Consider the following 22,267-nt stretch of genomic DNA (forward strand, 5'->3'; position numbering starts at 1 on the left):
GTGCTTTCAAAATGGCTGCCTCGTTATGTCTTGAGCTGGAGCTTATAAACAATGTCGTCTTCTCAGGTTAATCACGCAGCCCGTCCGTACCAGAAAAACAGCCTGTTCGACGGTGACCTCTAGTGGGCGAAGTAATTATGACGGAAGCAAAGGAGGATGTCAGGTTGTGTATTATGACAAATGGCAAAGTTCGTAAAAGGAGGTTGAGGTGGTTGGATGCGTCAAACTAACAGGACTTTCAAGTCAAATCAACAATGAGCTATTTTAACTTCCGTGACTTTTATTCGACCAACATATTTATTTGAACCCAAACCAAGAAGTTTAGTTACCTCAACCTTTCTAAGTAGCTTTGGTGCCTGAAAGTTTTTTAGTGTGATTAAAGAAGTGTGAACGTCAGAGAGCAAATATGAAGCAGCGAAAACAATTCAGATTTTTTCCGGAGCAAAGATGATGACGTGACGAAGCTGATTTGGGATCAATTTCTCCCTGCACAGTTAGAAAGCTGTTATATCCATCTGTGCTTTCTTCAAATCCACCAAACTACTTTGATAAAAACAGAGATTTTAGCTCGCAGGCCATGGGAGCTGCTGGTCTGCAGCAGCCTCGATCAGTTACTTTGTGTGTAACTTTGATGTTTTAATGTATTAATACCGCAGCCCAGTGGCCAGGATATACTGTTAGAAGTTAATGTTTCGTTGTTGTTAACGTTTTATTAGTCACGTCCCCAGTGTGTCAAGGCCTAAAAGTGTGGCCATTTTCTATCATCAACATTGCGATGAAGGTTTGGTACGCCTGTTGCTGGTACTCTCCAACGGCCACGAGATGTTGCTATTCAAAGACGCTAGCAAAACTGGACTGTACACGAAATAGGCACAGTAGAAAGAAACTAGCGGTAGGCCGATATTCAGCTTTTTTCAGTGTGCTATCAGTGATTTTTCTGTCGTATTGTCGATAAAATTGACTCATTTAAAAACTCTGGCTCTGCTGCAACATCCTCTCACACAATGTCCCGCTTATACCAATATGTAATTGGTAAACACTGAGTAATCTGAATCTGCAAAGTAACTAGTAACTAAATTTATCAAATAAATGTAGTATAAAGTAGTAGAAAATGGAAATACTCCAGTAAAGCACCTCAAAATGGTACTTAAGAGCAGTTCTTGAATAAATGGTACTTTATTTTATCACTCGATGTTCGAAATCTTGACACAAAGATTTTCTGCAAATGAATATCGGTCGCAAAAATTGGTTTTCAGTCTCCTTCATTTCTAAAAATCATAGAAGTCAGAGAAATATGAAATGAATGATCTATTATCTGAAAATCTGAATATCTATAATATCACAGAGCCCTTAAATATCTCCTGACAGGCCTTTCTCACCAGCAGCGTGAGAGGACCACTTAAAAAGCGTGTGGCCAAAGCAGCAGAAAATAGAAATTGCTCGGGAGATAGAGGAGTTGCGCGATAAAAGACTCGACCATAAATTACCTCCGTGCATGCCCGCGGCCCCGGAGACAGACTGCAGACACACGGCTTCTGTACTCTGCACTGTGAAACATCCAGTGTGTGAAAGAATGTTGCAGCACAGACTCAAAGTGTTGTCTAGTTTGGGAGCTACAATGCGTCCTGTCCGACACGGCTGCAGAGCTGATAAGCTCGTCTTATCTCTGTTTCCGACTGCTGCCCCCAGAGAAAGTGACTGAGGGGAGAGCAGACAGTAAACACTGGGAACGACGGTGAAATAATGCCTCCATTGTTCCATCTATTTACACCCTCCCTCCCTCACACACACACACACACACACACACACACACACACACACACACACACACACACACACACACACACACACACACACACACACTTCAAACATTCCCCACCCTCTGTTTACTGCAGTGAGAAACCTCAACAGCGTCACCCATGTTGCTTTTTTACACCGTTACATCATGGCCGCCCCCTTGTTTACCCTGTCTTCTTCTTCTCTCTCATCTTTAAAGGTGCTATAAATGCAACATATGCACCCTCCGCCCACATGCACACACTTCAACTCCTCCCCATTTGGCAGCACACATGGGAGCCAAACCCGCGGCTTCTTCTTCTTCTCTCTCATTTATCTCTCTCAGACTCGTCCCACCTTCCTGTCAACTTGTAATAGAAGCTGAAACACAGGGATGCCCGGGGGTTAACGCCGCGCCGCCCGCAGAGGAGTCTGCTGGCACACATGCAAATCGGCAGCGTTCGTCATGTGTGCAAGCAAACCCACGCATGCAAAGTACTTTGCTTACAGCGCACAACTGGAAAGGGCATCCCTCATGTCAACATGAAGATCTGAAGTTGTGTTTCCTTTTGTTTTTATTAAAGCAGAAACTCCCTTTGACTGTGTAACTTTTGAGAAAAGACACGATGTCCTTCCTCTTACAGATAAAAGCTAAATTCATGAGCCACAACAGCCTCATTGTGGTGTGACCTGTAGCGTATGGTGGCTAATGTTAGCGACCTGTAGGTAAATATTGCTATGCCACAGAAACAGCAGTGACCAAAACGGGCAACGCTGAGGTGAACAGGTTAGCTCACCTGTGATGATGAGGTGTGATATTGTTGTCCAGTTTGTTGTAGGGTGACCCGGGCCTGTAGGGCACAATGCATCTTGGGAAATATAGTCACTGAGGCTGAACATTTGGTTACCTCTACCAGGTAGATTTGAGGCTAAATTAGCAACCGTACCGTGGGTGCTAATTTAGGGCATGGGACTTGTGTTGGCTTTTAAGGTGTCTGGTTGAGTGAGGGAGCCTCATTAGCTGCTAGCTGCTAACTTTATCTGCTGGGCAGGGATTTAGCTAGGCCTGCTAGCAAACCCAGATGAGAGCGGTGAGACTCAACCAAAATAGTTAAGTTGCAGACCTTGAAAAGGTCATCATCGGGGTAGTTAGCAGTCCAAGCTAATGTACCTGCCCGGCACATTACAGCAGATAAAGTTAGCGACTCGCTGGCGATCATAGTGGAAAATATAGCAGCTAATGAGTAGCTAATGAGTAGGTGGAGACCAAAACAAATGAAAAATGGGAGTAATTATTGGAAATCAGCTTGATGAGGTCGAATCAGTGTTGTGTTTAAAGCTTCAAAGTATGTTCCTGTGAAATGGCATCGTATTCTCTCGTTGCTTTGCTTTTAACACACAAGGTGACAGGCCGCACCTCGCACTGTCTCCTCTGAAGAGATATTGTTAGAAAGGGAAGCGCCTCTGATGCTGTTCACAGGTCTGTCACTGCACATTTACAATGCAAATCTTGTTAGGGTGACACACGTCACAGATACACATCACGGATGTCGACGCTTTACATAAGAATCGTTAGCAAATAGGAAACGTAAGATTAAGGTGGTTTTTATATCAGTAAGTCACGCATGTCAACCTTTCCGCTGTGGCCGAATGTTGAAGAACGATCAGTTTTCATCCCGATGAACCTTTTTGTATTGAGTTCTTCTGCAGGTGAGACAGCCGTAAAGGCCACGGAGGAATACAAATGCGATGGAGGTTGTGTGTGGAACTGACAACATTGTCTCTAATTGCCTCTGCGGGACTCCTTGTTTGGAGATAACAAGGTACCTGGCTTTATGAGTAATGCATACGGGGCTGCACAACAGTACCTGCGCATGAAGACGTGGCACGACCATGTGAAGAGAGGCATCAAAGCGTGACCCATTACCCATCTTCATCTGCATCTTCTAATTAAGTGTTTTTTTTTTTTGAAAACAACACATCTTTGAGCATCTTTAAAAAGGAGGGAACCAATTAAGATCATTAACAAGCAGCTCCATTTGGTTTGTAAATGGTTTTTATTAGCAAAATAAGGGAGATGAGTCTACAAAGATCCTCCATCCGTGGAGAACATACACATACATTGACAGTTGTGGCAGTTTCTTTACATGAACAGATTCCAGGACCGTATAATATAATTCTCCTCTTGGCAAAGTAGTACTGATCTAACATCACAGACCAGGCTTTCCCTTGACCATCTCAGTATCCATCCATGAAAGGGTTCACGGATCCTCAAGCGGCGCCGCTCTACTCTTTAAATCATCGCTCGACAAGATCCGAGAACGACGTCCGAACCTCATCCTCAACCTTTACAACCATCGTTTCTGTGGTTCAGTTTTTCTCTCCTTAACCCCCAAATACATTAAAATATACATTAAAATGTGCCTACTCTGGTAGTCTGGTCTTTGTACTTTAAACATTTGAGCGTATTATAGAGCTCAAGCCTCGACTGACCATTTTCTGAATGGTTGGGATGAATGGATATTTTGTACAGTGTTTTAAAAACCAGAACCCCAGATCTTTGGGGTGAATGTAACAATATACATCTCAGTATTGTACTGTGTGATTGGCCAGTAGGCCGTCCATTGTCATGGCGGTTAGGGGAAGGGGGGTGGCGGGGGGGCTGTGGAGGCTACATGTTTGTCACCATGGAGACCCATGTGCCTTTTAAACCAGAGGGAAATCCTCCTCCTCCGCCTGATAGCTCAGTGGTGTGCACATAGAAGATAGCAGGGACACTAACATATGAAAACAGTTTACCTCTTTATGTTTAGAACAATTCAGCAGGCAACAGAACAAGCAATTTGGACTAAGACCGCAGTAAAAGGCATGCGAAGGCACAAGTACCAACAAACTGGACTCAAAGTTGTACCCCTTTTCTTCCCTTTTGGTTGTAGGGAAGGAAGAAAAGAAGCATTTTCCACCGACAGCGAAAGTTTTTTTCCGTTTCCAGAGACAGCGGCAGAAGGAACAGCAAAAACGTGATCTTCTCCAAAAAAAAAAAAATTAAAACCAGAAAAGGAATTTTCTCTTTTTTTGAAAATAAAAAAAATGTGCAGAATTTTTTTTTTGCGGTGACGCTCTTACAATGATACAAACATCCTACACAAATGTGGTAACGCTAGTTCAAAATGTTCCAAGACAAAAAACATAAATAAAGCTGTTAAAAGTGGCATATAGTACAGCACTGGTCCATGACTGGTCCTCCCCAACTCTTCTCATCTTCCCCACCAAAAGATGCACAATAAAACTGGCTCCACCGCCTGAGGACACAAAGAGGAGAGAGAGGAAGAAGCATGAGGGAAGTGAGGAAGGATGAGGAAGGATGAGGAAGCATGAGGGATGGGTGGGAGCCCTTTTTAAAAGAGACGGTTTGGAGAGCTGGACAAACATCTAAATGGAGCAGAAAATGTATTTAAGCCTTTGATAAAAGGAAGCAAAGATTTCAGCAATTCGCTGATTAAATTACGTGTTTAATCATGATGGATTGCGCTGCATCTTTGTGGTCAGCAGCTTTGGCTCCTTCATAATTCTGGAAACTAATTTGTTAAACACATCCGATAGAGAAAAGGGGCCTCTGGTTATTAGAAAGAGTAAGGAGGGGGACGATGATCTGGATGAAAAGCTCCTTACCAAGAAAAAAAAGGTTGTCCTCTTCTTTGTCATCGCTCCTCAGAAGAGACCACAGTCTTTCAGGTTGTTCTTGATGATGACGTCGGTGACGGCGTCGAACACAAACTGCACATTCTTGGTGTCCGTGGCGCAGGTGAAGTGGGTGTAAATCTCCTTGGTGTCCTTCCTCTTGTTCAGGTCCTCGAACTGACACTGAATGTAGGCAGCTGCTTCCTCGTACGTGTTGGAGCCTGGAACGGAAGGGAAGTGGGAAAGAGTCAGGAAGTCGTAATGTAGGAGAAGGCATTGGAAAATTGCATATCTGTATTGTTTGAGGGCTGAGCGATATGGCTGGGCTTCATCCTGGAGTTGACAACTGTGGGAGGATTTTCTTGTGATCGTATGGTTTCAGATCAAGGACACATTTTGGAAACCTATTCTAGTCGTAACCCAAAATAATATTACACAGTTGTGTAATCTCAATGAGATTGCCTCATTAAATAACGATTAGATAAAATAAAATAAACCTGTTTCTGTGGACTGTAAAACTGTTGTGTTTTATGGGGATCATGTGCTGAACTATTTCTTGGCCCAGGACTCCCCCGCCAGAAGTCAAATAGGCTGCTTGCCAACATCATGAAAAGAACCGAGCTGCATTCAACTTACGTCAAGTCAAATCAAGTCAAGCAAAGTACATTTTTCACAAAGCACCGATTCATAACGAAAGGTATCTCATGACACTTTTCGATTTGAGCAGGTCTAGACTCTTTAGCTTACACAGACCCAACATTCGCTCATGAGCAAGCACCTGGCAACAGTGCTGAGAAAACCTACGAACAGACCCGGACTCGAAGCTGGTTATAGCCTTATATCTGGCAGACAGATATGAGAATGGTAACAGTAAAGCAAAGTAGTCTATTTCCCAAGAATGCTGCAAGTCTTACCGGCGTATTCTGGGTAACAGATGGTGAGAGGACTCTTCTTGATCTTCTCCTCAAACAGATCCTTCTTGTTGAGGAACAGGATGATGGAGGTGTCTGTGAACCACTTGTTGTTGCAGATGCTGTCGAACAGCTTCATGCTCTCGTGCATTCGGTTCTGAGGGGGGAAAAAGGGAGGCGATGCTGATCAATGATCCGTAAACATGTAAAGATCTTAAAAAGGTAAACCTCTCCTTTAATCTCTACTTCTGTGACCCATCACGATTCCAGCGAACAGAGACGGGGCTTCCCGCTGTGTACGAACACACAGCGCCTGCTAATGTGTCAGTGGCTGAAGGAACTCACCATCTCCTCGTCCTCAGCCAGCACCAGGTCGTAGTCGCTGAGGGCCACGCAGAAGATGATGGCTGTCACGCCCTCGAAGCAATGGATCCACTTCTTCCTCTCAGATCGCTGGCCGCCGACATCAAACATTCTGGAGGGAGGAAATAATAAGTAAACACGTTAACACACAAACTTGCACACACAATACATGCAGTGTTGAGGACGCCCGACGGCAAAAATAATAGAAGCGCCGCTGTGGCTGCTCTGGTCTCGCTGCCGGGTTTATCGACGACAGTGACAAACGGGGAAGGAAACAGAAATTCTATTAGTCCATTGTTTCTTGAAATTAGTTTTCGATACATTTTAAAGACTGCGGAGCCACCCAGTCGCCAAAATAATGTCAGCTGCAAACATTTGTACACACCGCTGATTCGTGCATGTTTGTGTGCGTCATACGTAGGCTATCATATCGCCATCGACCATCGGGAGGTGGAGGCGATGGTGGCTGAATTAGGCAACAATTCTGCCAAGCTAGTGACCGCAGGTCAAGACTGCGTTTCGAGATATATTTTGATATATTTAAGGCGAACTCAGGACAACTTCCAGCTGTGTTTGTGGGGACAAAAACAGGGTGATTTTTACGAGACCTTGAGACGTCTCTGGCCATGTTCTTGGCATCCAAAACAGGTATTTTAAGGCAAAACATTATCTTTTCTGAACCCTAACCAAGTGGTTTTTCTACCAGGTTGTGCAGAGAATTCTCAAGTGTTCAGCAAATGTCTATACTTAACTGTGCACACGATAACTGTATAACAGCAGAGGGAAAACAGACTTTTAGCTTTTGCTCTGTGTTTGCCGTCCATTTGTTCAGTCAGAAGGTATAAATATAGAAGTGCATAATTAAGGGCCATTCTGGTTAAATGCACACCACGGCACATTGCTAACATTCAGAGAATTGCAAGAATAAATGCACACAGAACCAGCAAGAGGCTTATTTAACTGCTGTAACAGCTCCAATTGGGAATACTATGGTTTTAAAGGCAGGAGAGGGACGTCAAAAGAAAAAAAAAAAACTTAATATACGATTAGTGCACAAATGCAGTTAGTTAACTTGTCAAAACATGTCACGGACCGACATCCTGGGTCAGCAGGTAAGTCCCCCTTTTATTCTGTTTACAATACAGTTAGTCATTTAACAGCTGGAACCATAAAGATGAAGAAATGCTTTGATTTTGATGGAGCCTCTAAAGTTAGAGGGAGTTAGTCACTGCTGTGTGATTCCTACATTACACAGAGCGATGGCCATCTTACAGAAGAACTGTCGGGTGTTGTGACACACAATAGTGACAACAATGGTGTGTCATCATGACAGAAACATTAGTGCGGTTGTTAGTGAGTGTTCATGCGCTGTGTAACATGATACCTGCCCCTCCAAAAGCAGGACATTTCAGTACTTTTCCTGCTGTTATAGCTCGGTGAAAAGTGATTTCCATGTATCTTACTGTCGTACATCCAGACATCGAGTTGTCATCAAATTTTAGGGGACAAAAGTTAAAGAATTCATTAAAAAAGTCTTATTTCATCTCAAACCTTTTGGTGAAATACTTCTCTCAGTTATACATATATACTTAATCTGGGTTTGTTTTCTGTTTGTCCTTTCTTTTCTTTAACGACTTTGTTTTTATTGTTCATGCTACGTGTTGTTTGTTTTTAGCGTAAAAAGTTGCAATATGTAAGAATAAAGTTGAAAAAATTCAAAAATGATCAACAGAATGTGAAGAAATAACAGTTCTGAAGTTATCATGTCAATGTATTGTGTTGCAGATTAACTACTGATGCTGGCATGCTAACCAGCTAGCGGTGGCCCGTCCCAGTCCAAACAAAGCTCCTGTGCTAGCCGCACTGCTAACTGAGCTAACTAGCTCTGAATTCGACAGATGGCCAATTCTTACATATTGCACCTTTAAATAAGGAGAGGGCTCTGGATAGGCATCTATTTAAGTGGAAAAGGACAACATATCCGGCCCCTAGCGTTTCCAACTCGTACTATTGTTGGCACCGCTGTCCTCAGGGTAGAAACTACCAAAAAACAGGACAAACCGTGACATTAATCATTTATTTAGTCTATAATGGAAATGTCAGCGTTCCTTTTCCTGGGAGATTTGTTGCCCAGTGGCACACATAATAAACAAGGCTGTGCAATGGCATTTACTTCTTAACATTAAGTTAAAGTAAAACTTGTCAAATGCCAGTTTAATGCATGTGTATCCTCATTACTATGCGAGTAATACACTAAAGTAAACTTCTCTCTTCTTATCTATGACACAGGCATCAGCTGCCAAACGTTTGGTATTGTGACATCATCAGGTCTGCTGCCCCCACTTCATGTTTCTGGGCTCTTACTGAGTCATCACTGATGTGTACAGCACCGTCACAGGCTGTGTCACAACTTACAGCTGGGCATATTCAAAGGGAATTTCTATGGCAGTGAATGAGTCAGTAGTAACAGGAAGGGGAGCTAATTAAGCCATCATGCAAAAGCTCTTTGAATATATGCCAGATGTGACGGGGATAGAGTTCTCACTTGAAATGCAGGTCCTTGAATGTGAAGTGCGTCTCCACAATGCCTGTGGTCTTGACTCGGGTCCTCAGGACATCCTGCTGAGTCGGGATGTAGGTGGCCTGGGATATCCTGTCCAAGTCGTTCAGGTAGCTGCGAGGTGGGACACAAAGAAAAGGAGGCGGGGAGGAGGGGGGAGAGAAGAAGAAAAGGGTGGTGAGAAAAGAGAGCAGGAGGAGAAACAAGTGGGAGAAAATGTGTCAGAAGTATCAAGGTCGAGTGTGTAACTGCCAGATGAACAAACAACTCCCAGTGCGTTCTCACGGATCCACCAGATTACATATTTCAGACTGAAAACAAGTCAGGAGTCGAGCCTTTTAGGTGAAGTTAAAAAGGTGAACACACGGTTAAGTCACACAGTAATTTGCCTGTGGTAAATTTAGACACGATGGCTTAGTGCTCACAGCGGCCAGGTCCCCGGTTTGAACCTGAGCCCTGGTATTCTAGTGATTGTGCATTGTTGTCTCTGTGTTGGTGGATTCCCCCTGGGTTCCTCTCTGGGTCTCAGGGTTTGCTGCTAAATTGGAAACTCCCTGCATGCAAGTGTGAATGTGTATGTCAGTCTACATTAGTCCTGTAAAGGACCAGCCATCTGTCTAGGGTGCTGTCCCACATCCAAACGCCTGCTCCGGGCTCCGGTGCTCTCGTGGTCGTGAATAGGAACATACAGGTATAAAGAATGGATGGAATTTCACACACACGGCATGAGGCTTCAGACTTCACGATGCATTCAGGTGCACCTCACAAACTTTGAAATACATCAATCATTACTTTCTTGTTCTTTGACTACAGCATTTTTAATAATAAGATCCCCAAATCCTACTAATCTCGCATTCATTTCTGCACAGGCAGATTTTAAGCACAAATTTCTGAAACCATTTAAATTCTTCATGTAAACATTAATACTTGATAATGCACCAGGCTGGAGGGTTGCTTCCTTGTACAATCTACAGCATTAGTTCTCTCAGATTCTCTTCAAATGGGTCGACTCGAGCCGAACTGAATATGGTGATACTTCCCCTTGAGATACCGTTATTGACACGCTGGCGCCAGGTACCTATATGTTTATGAAAACATGCAGCACTGCTCTGCATTATTGTTTACTTCATTGTTCTAAGAAGCCTTGATGTGAGTTTCAACTGTCTCACCTTTAACTCTCTAACGAAAGAATACAGAACAAACTTTCACCTTTTTTTCCATTTCCTGTCTCATTTCACTTCACCAGGGCCTGAGTGTTGCTGCTCGCAGCTTTAATTGAGGTGTCATTATACGCTGCGTTCGTACAGGATGTCACACGTACTGTAACCTGAATTTTCACACACTCTGGGTGTATTGTAACTCAAGCTAACCCCTCAAGGTTATTGCTGATAAATTACAAGGGAGAGAGAGAGATTAGTGACCTCTAGCTGCTAGCAGACAAACACAAGTAATCTCCCCTTCACGCAAACAAGCCTTTTGTTTGTCTTCCAAGGTATTAAAAGGAGTAAAGAACACACAGGGTTTAGTAATGGTGTTTCCTATTCATGAAAAGCCCCTGGACAGCAGGATTAGAGGGAACCAATTAGAAAATGGCCAACAACAGCAGCCCCCTCGGCCTGGGACGTAACCACTGATGTTTCGTTCTGCAGCAGCAGCAGCAAAACAAAGCAGATGCCCTTTTCTCCTGATAAAACACAAGAGGTGCCATGTGATGAAATCATTTGTCTCGACGCCAAAAGACTCTTGCACAATCTATAAAAGACTTGGTCGAGTGAAAGTATCGAGCAGTTTAGCTTCTCTCTGCATTTGTTTTTAAGCTTGTGGCGAATGTTCCTGTGCCGAGGGTGTAAGGTCAAAGATTAAACGGTCCTTCCAGTCACTGCTCTTCAGGCTTGGCAGAGGGCAAATATTGACAGTGTAAAAGTCCAGACAGATGCATGCTACTGTTGCTTTCTGCTCTCTGAGGGCTCGGACTACTTGTGTTTGCTAAGTTGTGGCAGCAGCTTTTTTGTGTGTTTGCAGTGGAATGGCAGTAAATTGTGCGTACGGTCATCTGATGTGGAAGACTTTGTCGTTAAAAGTCATAAATTGGTGTGTAGGGACCATTGAGACTCTTCTGTTGGTGACTCACAATTCTGGCTGCAACTGTTACCTTGGTTGTTTGTGTGTGTGTGTGTGTGTGTGTGTGTGTTTGTGACTCACTATGCTGCCGAGTCGTTGAGCTGATATTCGCGGGAGCGGCTGAAGCAGGCTTGAACACCTCCGTCCTTCCACAGCCTCTTGATGACACCGGCCAGCTCTCCCGTCATGAAGCCTTCCTCTGCCGAGCCCGCCAGCACAAACAGCTGCCGTGCATCGTCCTGAGAGGGGAGTGGCGCAGATGTCAATGTCATAAATCGACGGTCAAAGTCATAACACCACCGTTATAATTAACATTTTTCTTCTAGCCCGCTGAAAAACCAGTCGCAATAGATTTTAGATATTTTAGAGACAGCTGCTGATCATATTACCACAAATAATCTGCTCTCTTATTTCCTTTCTACGCACGTGTACAAGTAAACGCTCTAAATCACTCACAGCTCTTGCGGCATCGCCGAAGTCGATCTTGAGGCGCCCCATGGCTCTGATGATAGCGATGATGGACTGGATGGTGTTGCTGTACACCACAGCCTTGTACTGCTTACATTCCTCTTCTGAGTAGCCCGCCTCGTGGATGATCCTGCAGAAAAAGAGGGGTTAAATATGGTCAGCCCCATTTGTCAAAAGCTCGCCTCATACAGTGACAAACAGCTGCAATCAATTTGTTCCAAATGATACACTTATCAAAAAAAAAAATCATCCTGTCATGACCAATTCTCTCCACTCGATGAACTTCAATGGAAAGAATTGAACTTATTTTCCACCTCAGCTGTTATTCAATATCTCCTGTAACACTCCGACCTTCCACACTCATTGTAACATCTTCAGAAAGACTGCCAGGCTCAGCGGCCTTGATCTCTGCGCTCCTCATTGTTTGCTGCTTAAATCATGGTCGTCCAGGGAATAGAGGCAGCTCCTACAGTTTGAATACAAGTTACTCTGGATAAAACCTGAATACATACAATGTAAAATTATTACCTTGTGTCATACCTAAAGAATTCAGAGACTTGATTTATAATTTGTCGTCTTTGTAAAACCCCTTGACAGTTGAGTTAAATGTTTAAAAAAGGCTGCTTAGTTTTCTAAAACAGCTGGGAACTGTAGTTTTTACAGTAAACAGTACATATTAGGGATTGTGTTTAAATGTCAGCTATGCATTTGTTTTTCTAGTGAGTATTTTGGCCTGAGGATGTTTTGCATTTTTACCAGAAAACTTATTTCAACAATTCATTGATTAGCAGCAGATTAATCCCTAATCAATCAACCAAGGCTTCAGGCTGACTTCTTTCCACCACCGTCACAACATTTGAAAACTATCTCAATGTGTTGTTTCTTTACTGTTATTATCAACTAAAGCATTCAAAGTACTCTTTCCTCCACACTGTACTCAGCTGAGGTACTTAAGTGCATTTATTTACTGTAAACTCGTTGTGTTGTCACATTAAACTGCAGCTCACGCTCCTCCGAACACAAACTCTCAATGCTGCTGTGTGTTTATCTCTTAGCTCTATTAGCTCCATAGCTGTTAGCTCCCTTAACCAAACACACAGCACGACTCTGCTGCCCTCGGGCTGCTAACGGCTACCAGCTACACACTTGAATCAATTTATCTTACGTTTTGTAAGACATCCAACTCAAACTAAATCAGCGAATCAATATATGAGTGCAAGTTATTAAGCTAGAGAGCTTTTACTAGTCACTGATATCCAGAGTGTTTTTATTTCCCATCCCTTAAAGCAACTTTCACCAGCTAACAACATGTAAATGTATTCTGTCACCTTCCTTATGCTACAATAAGTAAGCTAATAATTTCCTTACATCAGACAGACACTGTACCATAACATCTCTCAGCACACTTGTATTCCAGTGGATTTATGACTGTTCATCGTGAGTAAAATAACATTTCTCCAGGAACAGTTTCACCGCTCTGCACATCCTGCACAGGTAGAGAACCAACAGAAGAAGCAATATCACAGCTGCTTCTGCCGAGCATCTGACATGTGAATGTCTGCTGTTTGATGAGTGTTATCAACAAGGATGTTTATGTAAGATATAATTCATATGCAGGACACACACACAACATGTGGATGATGTATAGGCAGAGTCTATATTAATGTGCTCTGCTGGGTTGTCTTCACGATTCATTATGCACGGTACCTGTTTGTACCGCTGTTCACAGAGCGTAACATTACCAAGAGGGACGCTATAAAGGCATGATTGGTGTTTGACACTGTTTGTGTTGTGCTCTCTCCGTGCCATTATGCATATCTGATGAGTGAAGATGAAGAAGAAGAAGAAACTCACTTCATCTGCTTGACAATCGTACTTTTCCCTGATTCGCCAGCACCTGGACAAGACAAAAAAAGGAGGGTTATTAGGGAGTGTAAATATTTCAAGAAGTTAATGTTGCACGCAACACGCCAAATGATTTTTAAAAATCAATTTTTAATGCTTTCGTCAACCAGCTCACTTCCTTCGTCTGCATATTTTTTTTTTTAAAAAGCGCTTAGTGTTTTTTTTTTTTTAAAACACAGTGATCTAATGCGGCCGAATGGCATGATGAGGAACCAAGATAATGAAACCGGAGCATAACCACGTCAACCTGAGGAGAACTGAGAAACAAAGAGTGTGTGTGTGTGTAACTTGTGGTTTGTGAAGGAGTCTGGTCTGGCCGCTGCTCCAGGCAGCTCCAGCCTGATACGCTGATTAGTTTGCTTGCTAAGCTCGCTCTAGTTTAACGTTACTCATTCTGACATTGTGTAAGCCAACTGTGTTTGGAAGTTTAACAGCAGCAACTTCACGTTATCAAGGCTCTGTCGATAAAACAGATTATTATTGACAGTGCTGAAGAAGACGCCGTCACGGCAGGATGGGCGGGCACTCGGCGATGGCGACTTATCGGATTGACGGCGTTGTAGTTGAGACACAGTTGAGACAATGCTGTGATGGAGAGCGCCGAGTGGGAGGGAGAGATAGGGCGAGCATGAAGGGAGTCAGACTGTCGGCTTCTGCTTTTTGTGGATCTCTCAAACGTCACAGTGCCATGGCAACTGCTCTTGTTATATCCAGGACATCTCGAGTGTGAGGCCGCAGTCACCTGAGTAGGCTTTGTGGTTGTGAGCGTGTGTGTGACATGTTGTCTTCCACCGTGACTATTATGTATTATGCATCCGCTGCTCTCACCATAACCAGTCGCTTGGAAGTGCCCTTTAATTTTTTCTTTCTTTTACCAAATCAAAGACAACTGTACGGAAGCCCATTTCCGCCAGATAAAGAAAAAAATAAATAAGATGAAAACTAAGCTTGATGAGCCATTGTTATGGGATAGAAAGTCTATTTTCCCAAGTTTTGGGATAAAAAGTCATAATTTTGATGCAAAAAGACAAAATTTTGATGCAAAAAGACAAAATAATGAAATAAAAGTCATGATTATAATACAAAAAGTCAAAGAGTCATAAGTAATTGATACATTTTTTCCCCTCATAATCTAATTATGACTCACCATGGCAGAAACTGTGCTTCCATAGATCTGTGATGTCATCATGAACCCCATTGATTAGACTCCTGTTGTCTAATGGGTATTACCATAAACTACACTAGCTCCACTAATGTGCCCTCCTCATGTTACAGCAGCAGGGACTCGGCCATAGCCAGGCAATTGGCCGGTCGACACTGACGTAATGCTGCCCTGCCGGCAGGGAAGATTTTTCAAACCACTTGAGAGCGTCTATTCCCAGAGTAAACAGCCCCCGCTTCTCTCTCAGCTCTAGAAACAGCAGAAAAAGAGGAACCACACCATGAATTCTGCCATTATGTGTGACCTCGTGATCCTGTCAGCAGAGACAAGAGGGTTTACTCTTTCATCATAAATCATTTGCTTATCTACTTCCACTTTATCCGACGTTGCAAAAACAACTTAAATTGGGACATTTTTTGACACATGCCACTTGTAGCAGAGCCTGATTCATGCCGTCAGTAACGTTTCTAAGAATATGTACTCAAAATGATCACATATTTCTGTCTGAATTCCTACAAACTTTCTCTCAGCAAGAAGTGCAGGCTGATACCACAGCCCTGGCACTTCACCTTCAGTATCATTGAATGATATTCACCCGAGGACACATTATTTTAATTACGTGTCAACACTCGGGTGCTGGAGCACCCTGGAGGCCGGTGACAATACAGTGGCAGCTCCCTGCGCTCTGAGGCCAAACACTTGCTGTGTGAATCCCTGTGGGAGCGGCTCACAGACGGCAGATACGCTGCTCGACTGGGCACGGGCGGGCCGGTGAGCTGGCACAGTTGCACCCTTCGGCCTGCCCGAGAGCCATTTTCCCCGTGCCAAAGACACTTCACATACCGACGCAGTGCCGCTCGATTTGGGATGCGTGAAAGTCCACTCGAGGCGGGCTATGAGCTCACAGTGAAGTTTCAAAGAAGCCTCCTTATAAAGGAAACGTTGAGCTAACTGCTAGTAATGTGACTTTTTAGTGGTCGTTATGGCTTTTTTTATGGCTTTGGTTGCTAAGAAAAAGTTTACTTTACTGACAGGGTGTTATCAGCAGAGATTTAAGAGACCAGATGTCTGGAGCTGCAATGATTAGTCAATCAACAGAGAAGTTACTGGCAACGATTTTGAAGTTTTAATAATTTTTTCAATGCCAAACATTTGCTCAAGTGTAATGCTTTGCTGCTTTTTAAATACTTATATCATTTTCCACTGAACATTTTTAGGGTTTTGACTTTTAGTCGACCAAATAAGACATTTAAGGACGTCACCTTGAACCCTGGGAAACTGTGATGAGCAATTTTTTTGTTATTGTGACATTAGACTATATTTTGTCTTGTTGTTTTACTCTGGTTTTAAAGGCTGCATTAATGTAAAGTGATTATATCCACATTACTGATTATTATTTGTCAAAAAATCTCATTGTGTATTGTGTAGTAAAGATGTATAGTCATCAGTATTGAGGTGTTTGGTAAAAATATTGTGATATTGTAATGTTAGCTACTGTTGCTCTCTGTTAGGGGTATATGAATGCGTGCATTAAGTGACTTTTACTTTTAGACAGTCATGGGAAAATCTGAATTAAGAAATCCACATTCCAGCAGCATCAAAAAACACAAACAAATCGTCCACAGGCTTGTACGGACAACCGAGTGTGACAGTGACACTAAGGTGCACCGCGCTGGTTGAGAAATACTTTGATATGGTGAAAGCCAAGCGATAATAAACAGTGAAGTTTGATGAATCGTTATGGGAATGTACTCAAACTGTGAAAAAGTAGCGTCAGAGAATAAAACCAGCAGCACAACTAACTGCCTACTTATTCCCAATGCGTCCCAATGGTTAAACTTTGGACCAAATACCTTTAATTCAGTTCTGAGTCTCCATTATAATCAATGAGACGTGAGCTACGTGTTTATGTAACTGACTTGGTTCTGGCCTCTCAACACCAGTGACATCATTAGGGTGTGGATCCTGTCAAAGCCTCCAGGCCTGATGAATACAAAACACAGAGGCTTCCTGATTTTGACTCTCTCTCTCACACACACACACAAACTCACCAACACACAGAGCTTTAAGGGTTATATGGCATCACAGGCCTGACCTATCGCTCCTCATGCAGAGTCATGTTACACACCCACAGCTTTGATACGCCCACCCCAAAACAGCTTCAGACTAAAACCACTGGAGCAGCTGGTTTCTGTTTCTAGCGGTTCAAACTATTTTGGGAAAATCCAAGCTAACCCTTCCAGGGAAAATGGAGGAATTTTTTTTCTTCTTCTTCGACCACAGAGAACAGAGCAGCTTCTATCTACCGACCGCAAACACATCTTTTCCTCTTGGAGTCGATCCTCCTCCTATAAGTATGAAGGCAGCAGGGACGAGGAATGTTTTTATAACAATGGCAGTATGGAGACGGATGAGATTAAAATGGCTACCCATGCCCGGGCCTTATTCATTTATACATTAACCATATGTCGCAGCTAATTCTCTTGGAGAATGTGTGCTTGCGTGCGAAACCCAGGGGCTCCACATTCGCTGCAGTTTACGCTGGCTTTTGGGTCGAATTGCTTGCATGAAGATAAATTTCTGTGGGTTCAGGAGGTTTATGAGGGGCCAGGCTGCCTACCCAACACGTCCACTTTTAGGTGAGAAGTCCAAGGACTTATGAAGCCTGGCACAATGTGCTAACCACATTAGTGATGCCACATTAGCAGCATGAGTCCATCCATCCCCCTCTCTCGCTCTCTATTTTCCACTGTATACACCCTTCTTCCTCTTTTACATTCCCTCCATCTCCTACAGTCGTTCTCCCGATATGATTTATCATTCCCTCACTATCCAGTTACTCTTTTTTTTCTCTCCCTCTGGGAAGATTTAGGTATGAGTCACTCGTGAAGGATTCCAGGAGCCTCCGAGCAGCGCTACCCACCGAGGGAAATGACCACGGGGATCGATCTGCCAACAAGCAGATCGATAGCTAAAAGATTGTTTCCCACACACACTGGCACAGACCGGACTATTCACGGAGATGTCCAATTATGCTCGCAGCGATGAAGGAATGTGAACAGTTCAACTGCTTAGATTGGATTGTCCACGTTTGTAGTGTTTAAGATGAGTGTCACTGTCATGCCAACATTTCTGGTTACATAACTCAAAACATATGGACAAGATTCAAGAGAGAACAATGACAAAAGTTAGACAAAGGCTGAGGATTATTAATAACATTTTCCCACAGTCGCACGACAGCTATAGAAGGAGTAATTAGGCGGAGGAGATTGTAATCTATTTTAGCATGTAGATATGAATAGTAGGATAATTGGGTCCTGGAGATGATGGAAATAAAACGAGAGCGAGACCGAGAGCTAAATGAGAAAATATGTTCAGTTTTCACATTCCCCCTCTCTCTGCAGGAAAAAAAAAGACACCTGAGCCTGCCAGCAGCACGCTCACAAAGATTCAATCATTTTTCATGCAAATTGCGGGTTTTTACGTCAGCGTGATGATTTCGTGCCGGTGACGGAGAGCGTGCATAAGCCTGTGATTAACATTTAAAGACAGAGCTGGAGAGCCAGGTGGTCACAACATGAAGCTGCTCGCCAGCATCTCCAGAGGTTCGCTGCTGGATACACAAATATCTCCGGTAGGGGTCACCTCCATGTAACACATCTCTACAATCCTCCGCCAGCCTTTTACTACCAAGCCACATGTTTGTTGACTTACTACCTCTGTTGACAGGGTGTGTTTAGAGAAAAGCATACTCCAGAATTGCTTGTGCATCAACAGCGACAACACAGTATATTTTCACTGTCTGTTTATCTGCAAGGTAAACAACTCAGACTCCTAACTCAGGCCCTCTGTTCCTCTGCTGCTCGCCTTTTTCATTTTTAATGCTTCAGTCATTAGCGGTGTTCTCATTTTACAGCCTTTCTCCGGCTCTCCTGTGTGTCACTTCAAGGCAGTAACCTGAGGAGCCTATCACGCCGAGTGGATCAAACACGAATGGCAGGAAACGGTGCCAAAGCGGCAGCGCGTGGGGGCCACACGACCTGGCACGCAACTGTCACGACAAACGCAGCTATTCCCACCGAAAAGACGGAGGGACGCTTCGACTGACGTCACGAGGTTTGAGTCAAGAGCAACGGCTGATGAAAAAGTCATATTCCACCCTGGAGACGCATAGCAGAAACTTGACCTAACTTGCTCGCCTTCAATCAGCAAGTCCCATCTGGCTTCTGAGCACCTGAGGAATGTGGCCTACCTTTAGCGAGAAAACGACACAAAATGTTCTGTAACTGCGGAGAAATGTGTCACTCTCATGTGTAATCTGTTAAGAAGAAGTATTGCTAAATTATGCAAAGAACATGAGGAAATGTTTATTTTCTCCGGCTCACTAACAGCTCTCATTGTGCTCCCTTCTGTTAGGTGTTTGCCTCATATTGTTATTGGCATCGGTTCAGGCCTCACGTCCTGGTAACCCACATACCATGTGTGTGCATGTCAACATTTCCCAAAGCTAGGGCATTGATGGAAAAGTTTTTCACCTACGCTCTCTGTTTACATGGATAACAGTGTTTCCCCTTGTGTAAGTAATGCCATTAATTTGCGCATGGCTGGCTTCTGAATGTAAAAGCGGATCGAAAGGAGAAATTACACGGCAGAAACGCATGTAACGTAAGGAAGTGGGCGTCGTGTACCATTCATAATGTATTCTCGTAGCTGATTTTAAAGGCGCAACATGTAGTTTTGGGGACGACATTTTGATTAGAAGAGAAAGAAACCAACTAAATAAACAAACTCTCTTCGTTTTCACGGCTGGATAAACTGAGTAAACAAGCTGAGCTTAAAGAACAACACAATTTCACGCTGTTTTACTTTGTTTTTATTGGCGGACCCTGCCACCTTTACAAGTTTAAACAGTGTTCAGGAACCTTATGTTCCTCTGAGAACAGCTCGTTTATTCAGTTATGGAAAAAAATAACTATTTCTGAGTTTCATTTTTATGAGTTTGGATTTAATCTCAAAAAAGGGATATGCCAGTTTACCAAAATAAAAGCCTGTGGTGGAGCTTTTTTTTCTAATTTAATGTCACCAAAATTTTTGCTTTTGTCATTACTGTCATTTCCTGTGCTCGTTACGCAAGAAACTTAACCTTTTCAGGCATCTCTTTGTGATCAGTCTTATTCTTGAACTTGACACGATGACAAGACAATTGACAGATCAATTTCAGCCACACCTTAGGCTCAACTTTGGGGGTTGCACCTTTAAACTCCCCCAAAAATGACTGGACTCAACAAACTTTTCAGCCACATTCAGTCAGGCCTGGGCCCCCCCTAATGTGCCATGGGCCTTTTTTTTTTTTGTCACTCACTGGGCCAGACAAGAGGAAATGTGCCATTGTTGAAAGGGTTTAGTCAATACAAATGGTCCCAAAGGGGGCGACTGAATGGACCCAATGCCAACAATGGAGGGGGGGAAAACTTGCCGTGTGTTTAATTCTGACAACAAAAATGTAATAAACGTCAAATTGGCGCTTTATTTTTTGACATTCAGGCTGGTAAACATATTTTTTGGGGGTTTTTCTAACATTATGGTGCGTTTACTGACCAGAGTTTGTCAGTTAAGCTAGCAGAGGAGGGGGGAGTATGCTAGCGATGCGGAATTGAAACTCCCCAACACTTTAAAGCTGACAACAAAATAATAATAAAATACAATAACCAACACTAGTATGAGTTCGTCCACCACACCGACCCTCCTCTCTCCTCTCTCCCGTCCTCCTCTTACCGAGCAGCAGCAGCTTGACCTCCCTGGCCGCCTTCTCGCCGTCGTCCCGCAGATTCCTGTCGATCATCTTGCTGCGCTCCACCGCCGCCTTGTCCTCCGTGCTCAGCGTGCACCCCATCCTCGACCGTGTTAGTCCCTTCAACACCCGAAGATGTGTTTTTTTTAAAAAAAAACAAAAAACAAAAAATATACACCTACAACAGCTTTAACATGAAATGGTTAAACTGCTGCCTTCACCCCGCACACACGCCCTTTTTTTTTTAAATGACAGGCGATCGATCAGTGCGGAGAGAGAGAGAAGGGGGGAACGAGGGGGAAGCGAATCGACCTTTTTTTAAAGAAAATAGTGCGGTTTGTCTTCAGTGTTTTCGGGGTAAAAATCCTCCTCACGGTCGACGGAAAGCTATTTTGATAGCGAAGCGAGTCCTTGGTGATGTCTCCTCCGCCCGTTCGCCTCCATTCGTTGCGGCGGCGACTGCCAGTACTGTGTGAAGAGCAGCGGCTGGGAGCGAGCGGCGAGCCGTGTCCATCCGCCAGCGACAGCAGACACGCTTCCGCTCCGGGGTCTTCACAATAAAGGTCTCACTTACACTGACATTCACATTTATGATATACTGGGCTTAAAAGTCTGTTTCTTTTCTAAAACAGAGAAAAAAGTTGTTAAAAAAGTACTCAAAAGTCATGAATCAAACTTAAGATGTGTTAAAATTTAAAAGTTTTAGTTCAAGTTACCCATATGAATATTTTAAGTGCTGTATCATATAGAATAGATAGAATAGATATACTTTATTGATCCCAAGCTGGGAAATTGAGGTGTAGCAGCAGCATTACACACAGAGACGAATGACAACACAGTGAAATAAAAAGAACAACCTAGACATATTAACATAACAATATAAAATGTAATATAAAAAATGTAAAAAATTTATATATACAAAAAATATGTATAAAAATGTATAAATGAGCAGTGTTGGTGTATACACAAGCAGTATTAATTGTAGTGCAAAATAAAGTATAAGGTGCAGTGAACAGATGAGGTGCAGAACAGTGTAAAAACATATAAAGTGCGTAGAGACTGTATGTTATGACCAGAGTTTTAGCTGAGACGATATGTATATGATATGTAACTGGACATGTTTTAGTTTCTTGAAGACAGTAAATGGACTTGCGTTTCTATAGCGCTTTACAATAGCCAGCGTCTTGTTTCACGATCGGAAGGTCGCTGGGTCGATTCCCCTGGTCTGCATGTCAAAGTGTCCTTGGGCCAGATGCTGAACCCCAAAACTGCTCCTGATGTGCTGGTCAGCACCTTGCATGGCAGCCACCGCCATCAGTGTATGAATGTATGAATTGCTGTAAGTCGCTTTGGACAAAAGCGTCCGCTAAATGTAAATGTAAATTGGGGATTCAGTAGGGGATTCGAACAAGCGACCTTCCGATTACAAGACAACCCGCTCTACTTCTAGAGGTGAAATGTCTTCAAGAAGCTGAAACAGATCCAGTTGCCGACAATACAGCACATTACCATGACCTGGATGACTGAGA

At 43.3% G+C, this 22,267-nt stretch overlaps 1 protein-coding gene across 1 annotated transcript; it reads right to left on the bottom strand.

Annotated features, from left to right (window-relative positions):
* Positions 1 to 3,814: 3,814 nt before the first annotated feature.
* On the bottom strand, positions 3,815 to 21,272 carry gnai1 (guanine nucleotide binding protein (G protein), alpha inhibiting activity polypeptide 1). The gene is made up of 9 exons (XM_073480301.1): positions 20,723 to 21,272; positions 13,735 to 13,777; positions 11,869 to 12,010; positions 11,494 to 11,651; positions 9,277 to 9,405; positions 6,714 to 6,843; positions 6,372 to 6,525; positions 5,449 to 5,678; positions 3,815 to 5,078 (listed from the first exon to the last, which is right to left on the bottom strand). Exons 1-8 carry the CDS (start codon positions 20,838 to 20,840, stop codon positions 5,488 to 5,490), a joined length of 1,065 nt encoding a protein of 354 aa, XP_073336402.1. The 5' UTR covers positions 20,841 to 21,272; the 3' UTR covers positions 3,815 to 5,078; positions 5,449 to 5,487.
* Positions 21,273 to 22,267: the final 995 nt, after the last annotated feature.

This window comes from Pagrus major, chromosome 14, assembly GCF_040436345.1.
Source record: "Pagrus major chromosome 14, Pma_NU_1.0".
Taxonomy (NCBI): domain Eukaryota; kingdom Metazoa; phylum Chordata; class Actinopteri; order Spariformes; family Sparidae; genus Pagrus; species Pagrus major.

Coding starts and splice junctions, on each gene's coding strand:
- gnai1 (XM_073480301.1), bottom strand. CDS start 20,840: ATGGGGTGCACGCTGAGCACGGAGGACAAGGCGGCGGTGGAGCGCAGC. Junction 13,778..20,722: donor GGTCAAGCTGCTGCTGCTCG/GTAAGAGGAGGA, acceptor TGTCTTGTCCAG/GTGCTGGCGAATCAGGGAAA. Junction 9,406..11,493: donor CTCAACGACTCGGCAGCATA/GTGAGTCACAAA, acceptor CCCACCTCGCAG/CTACCTGAACGACTTGGACA.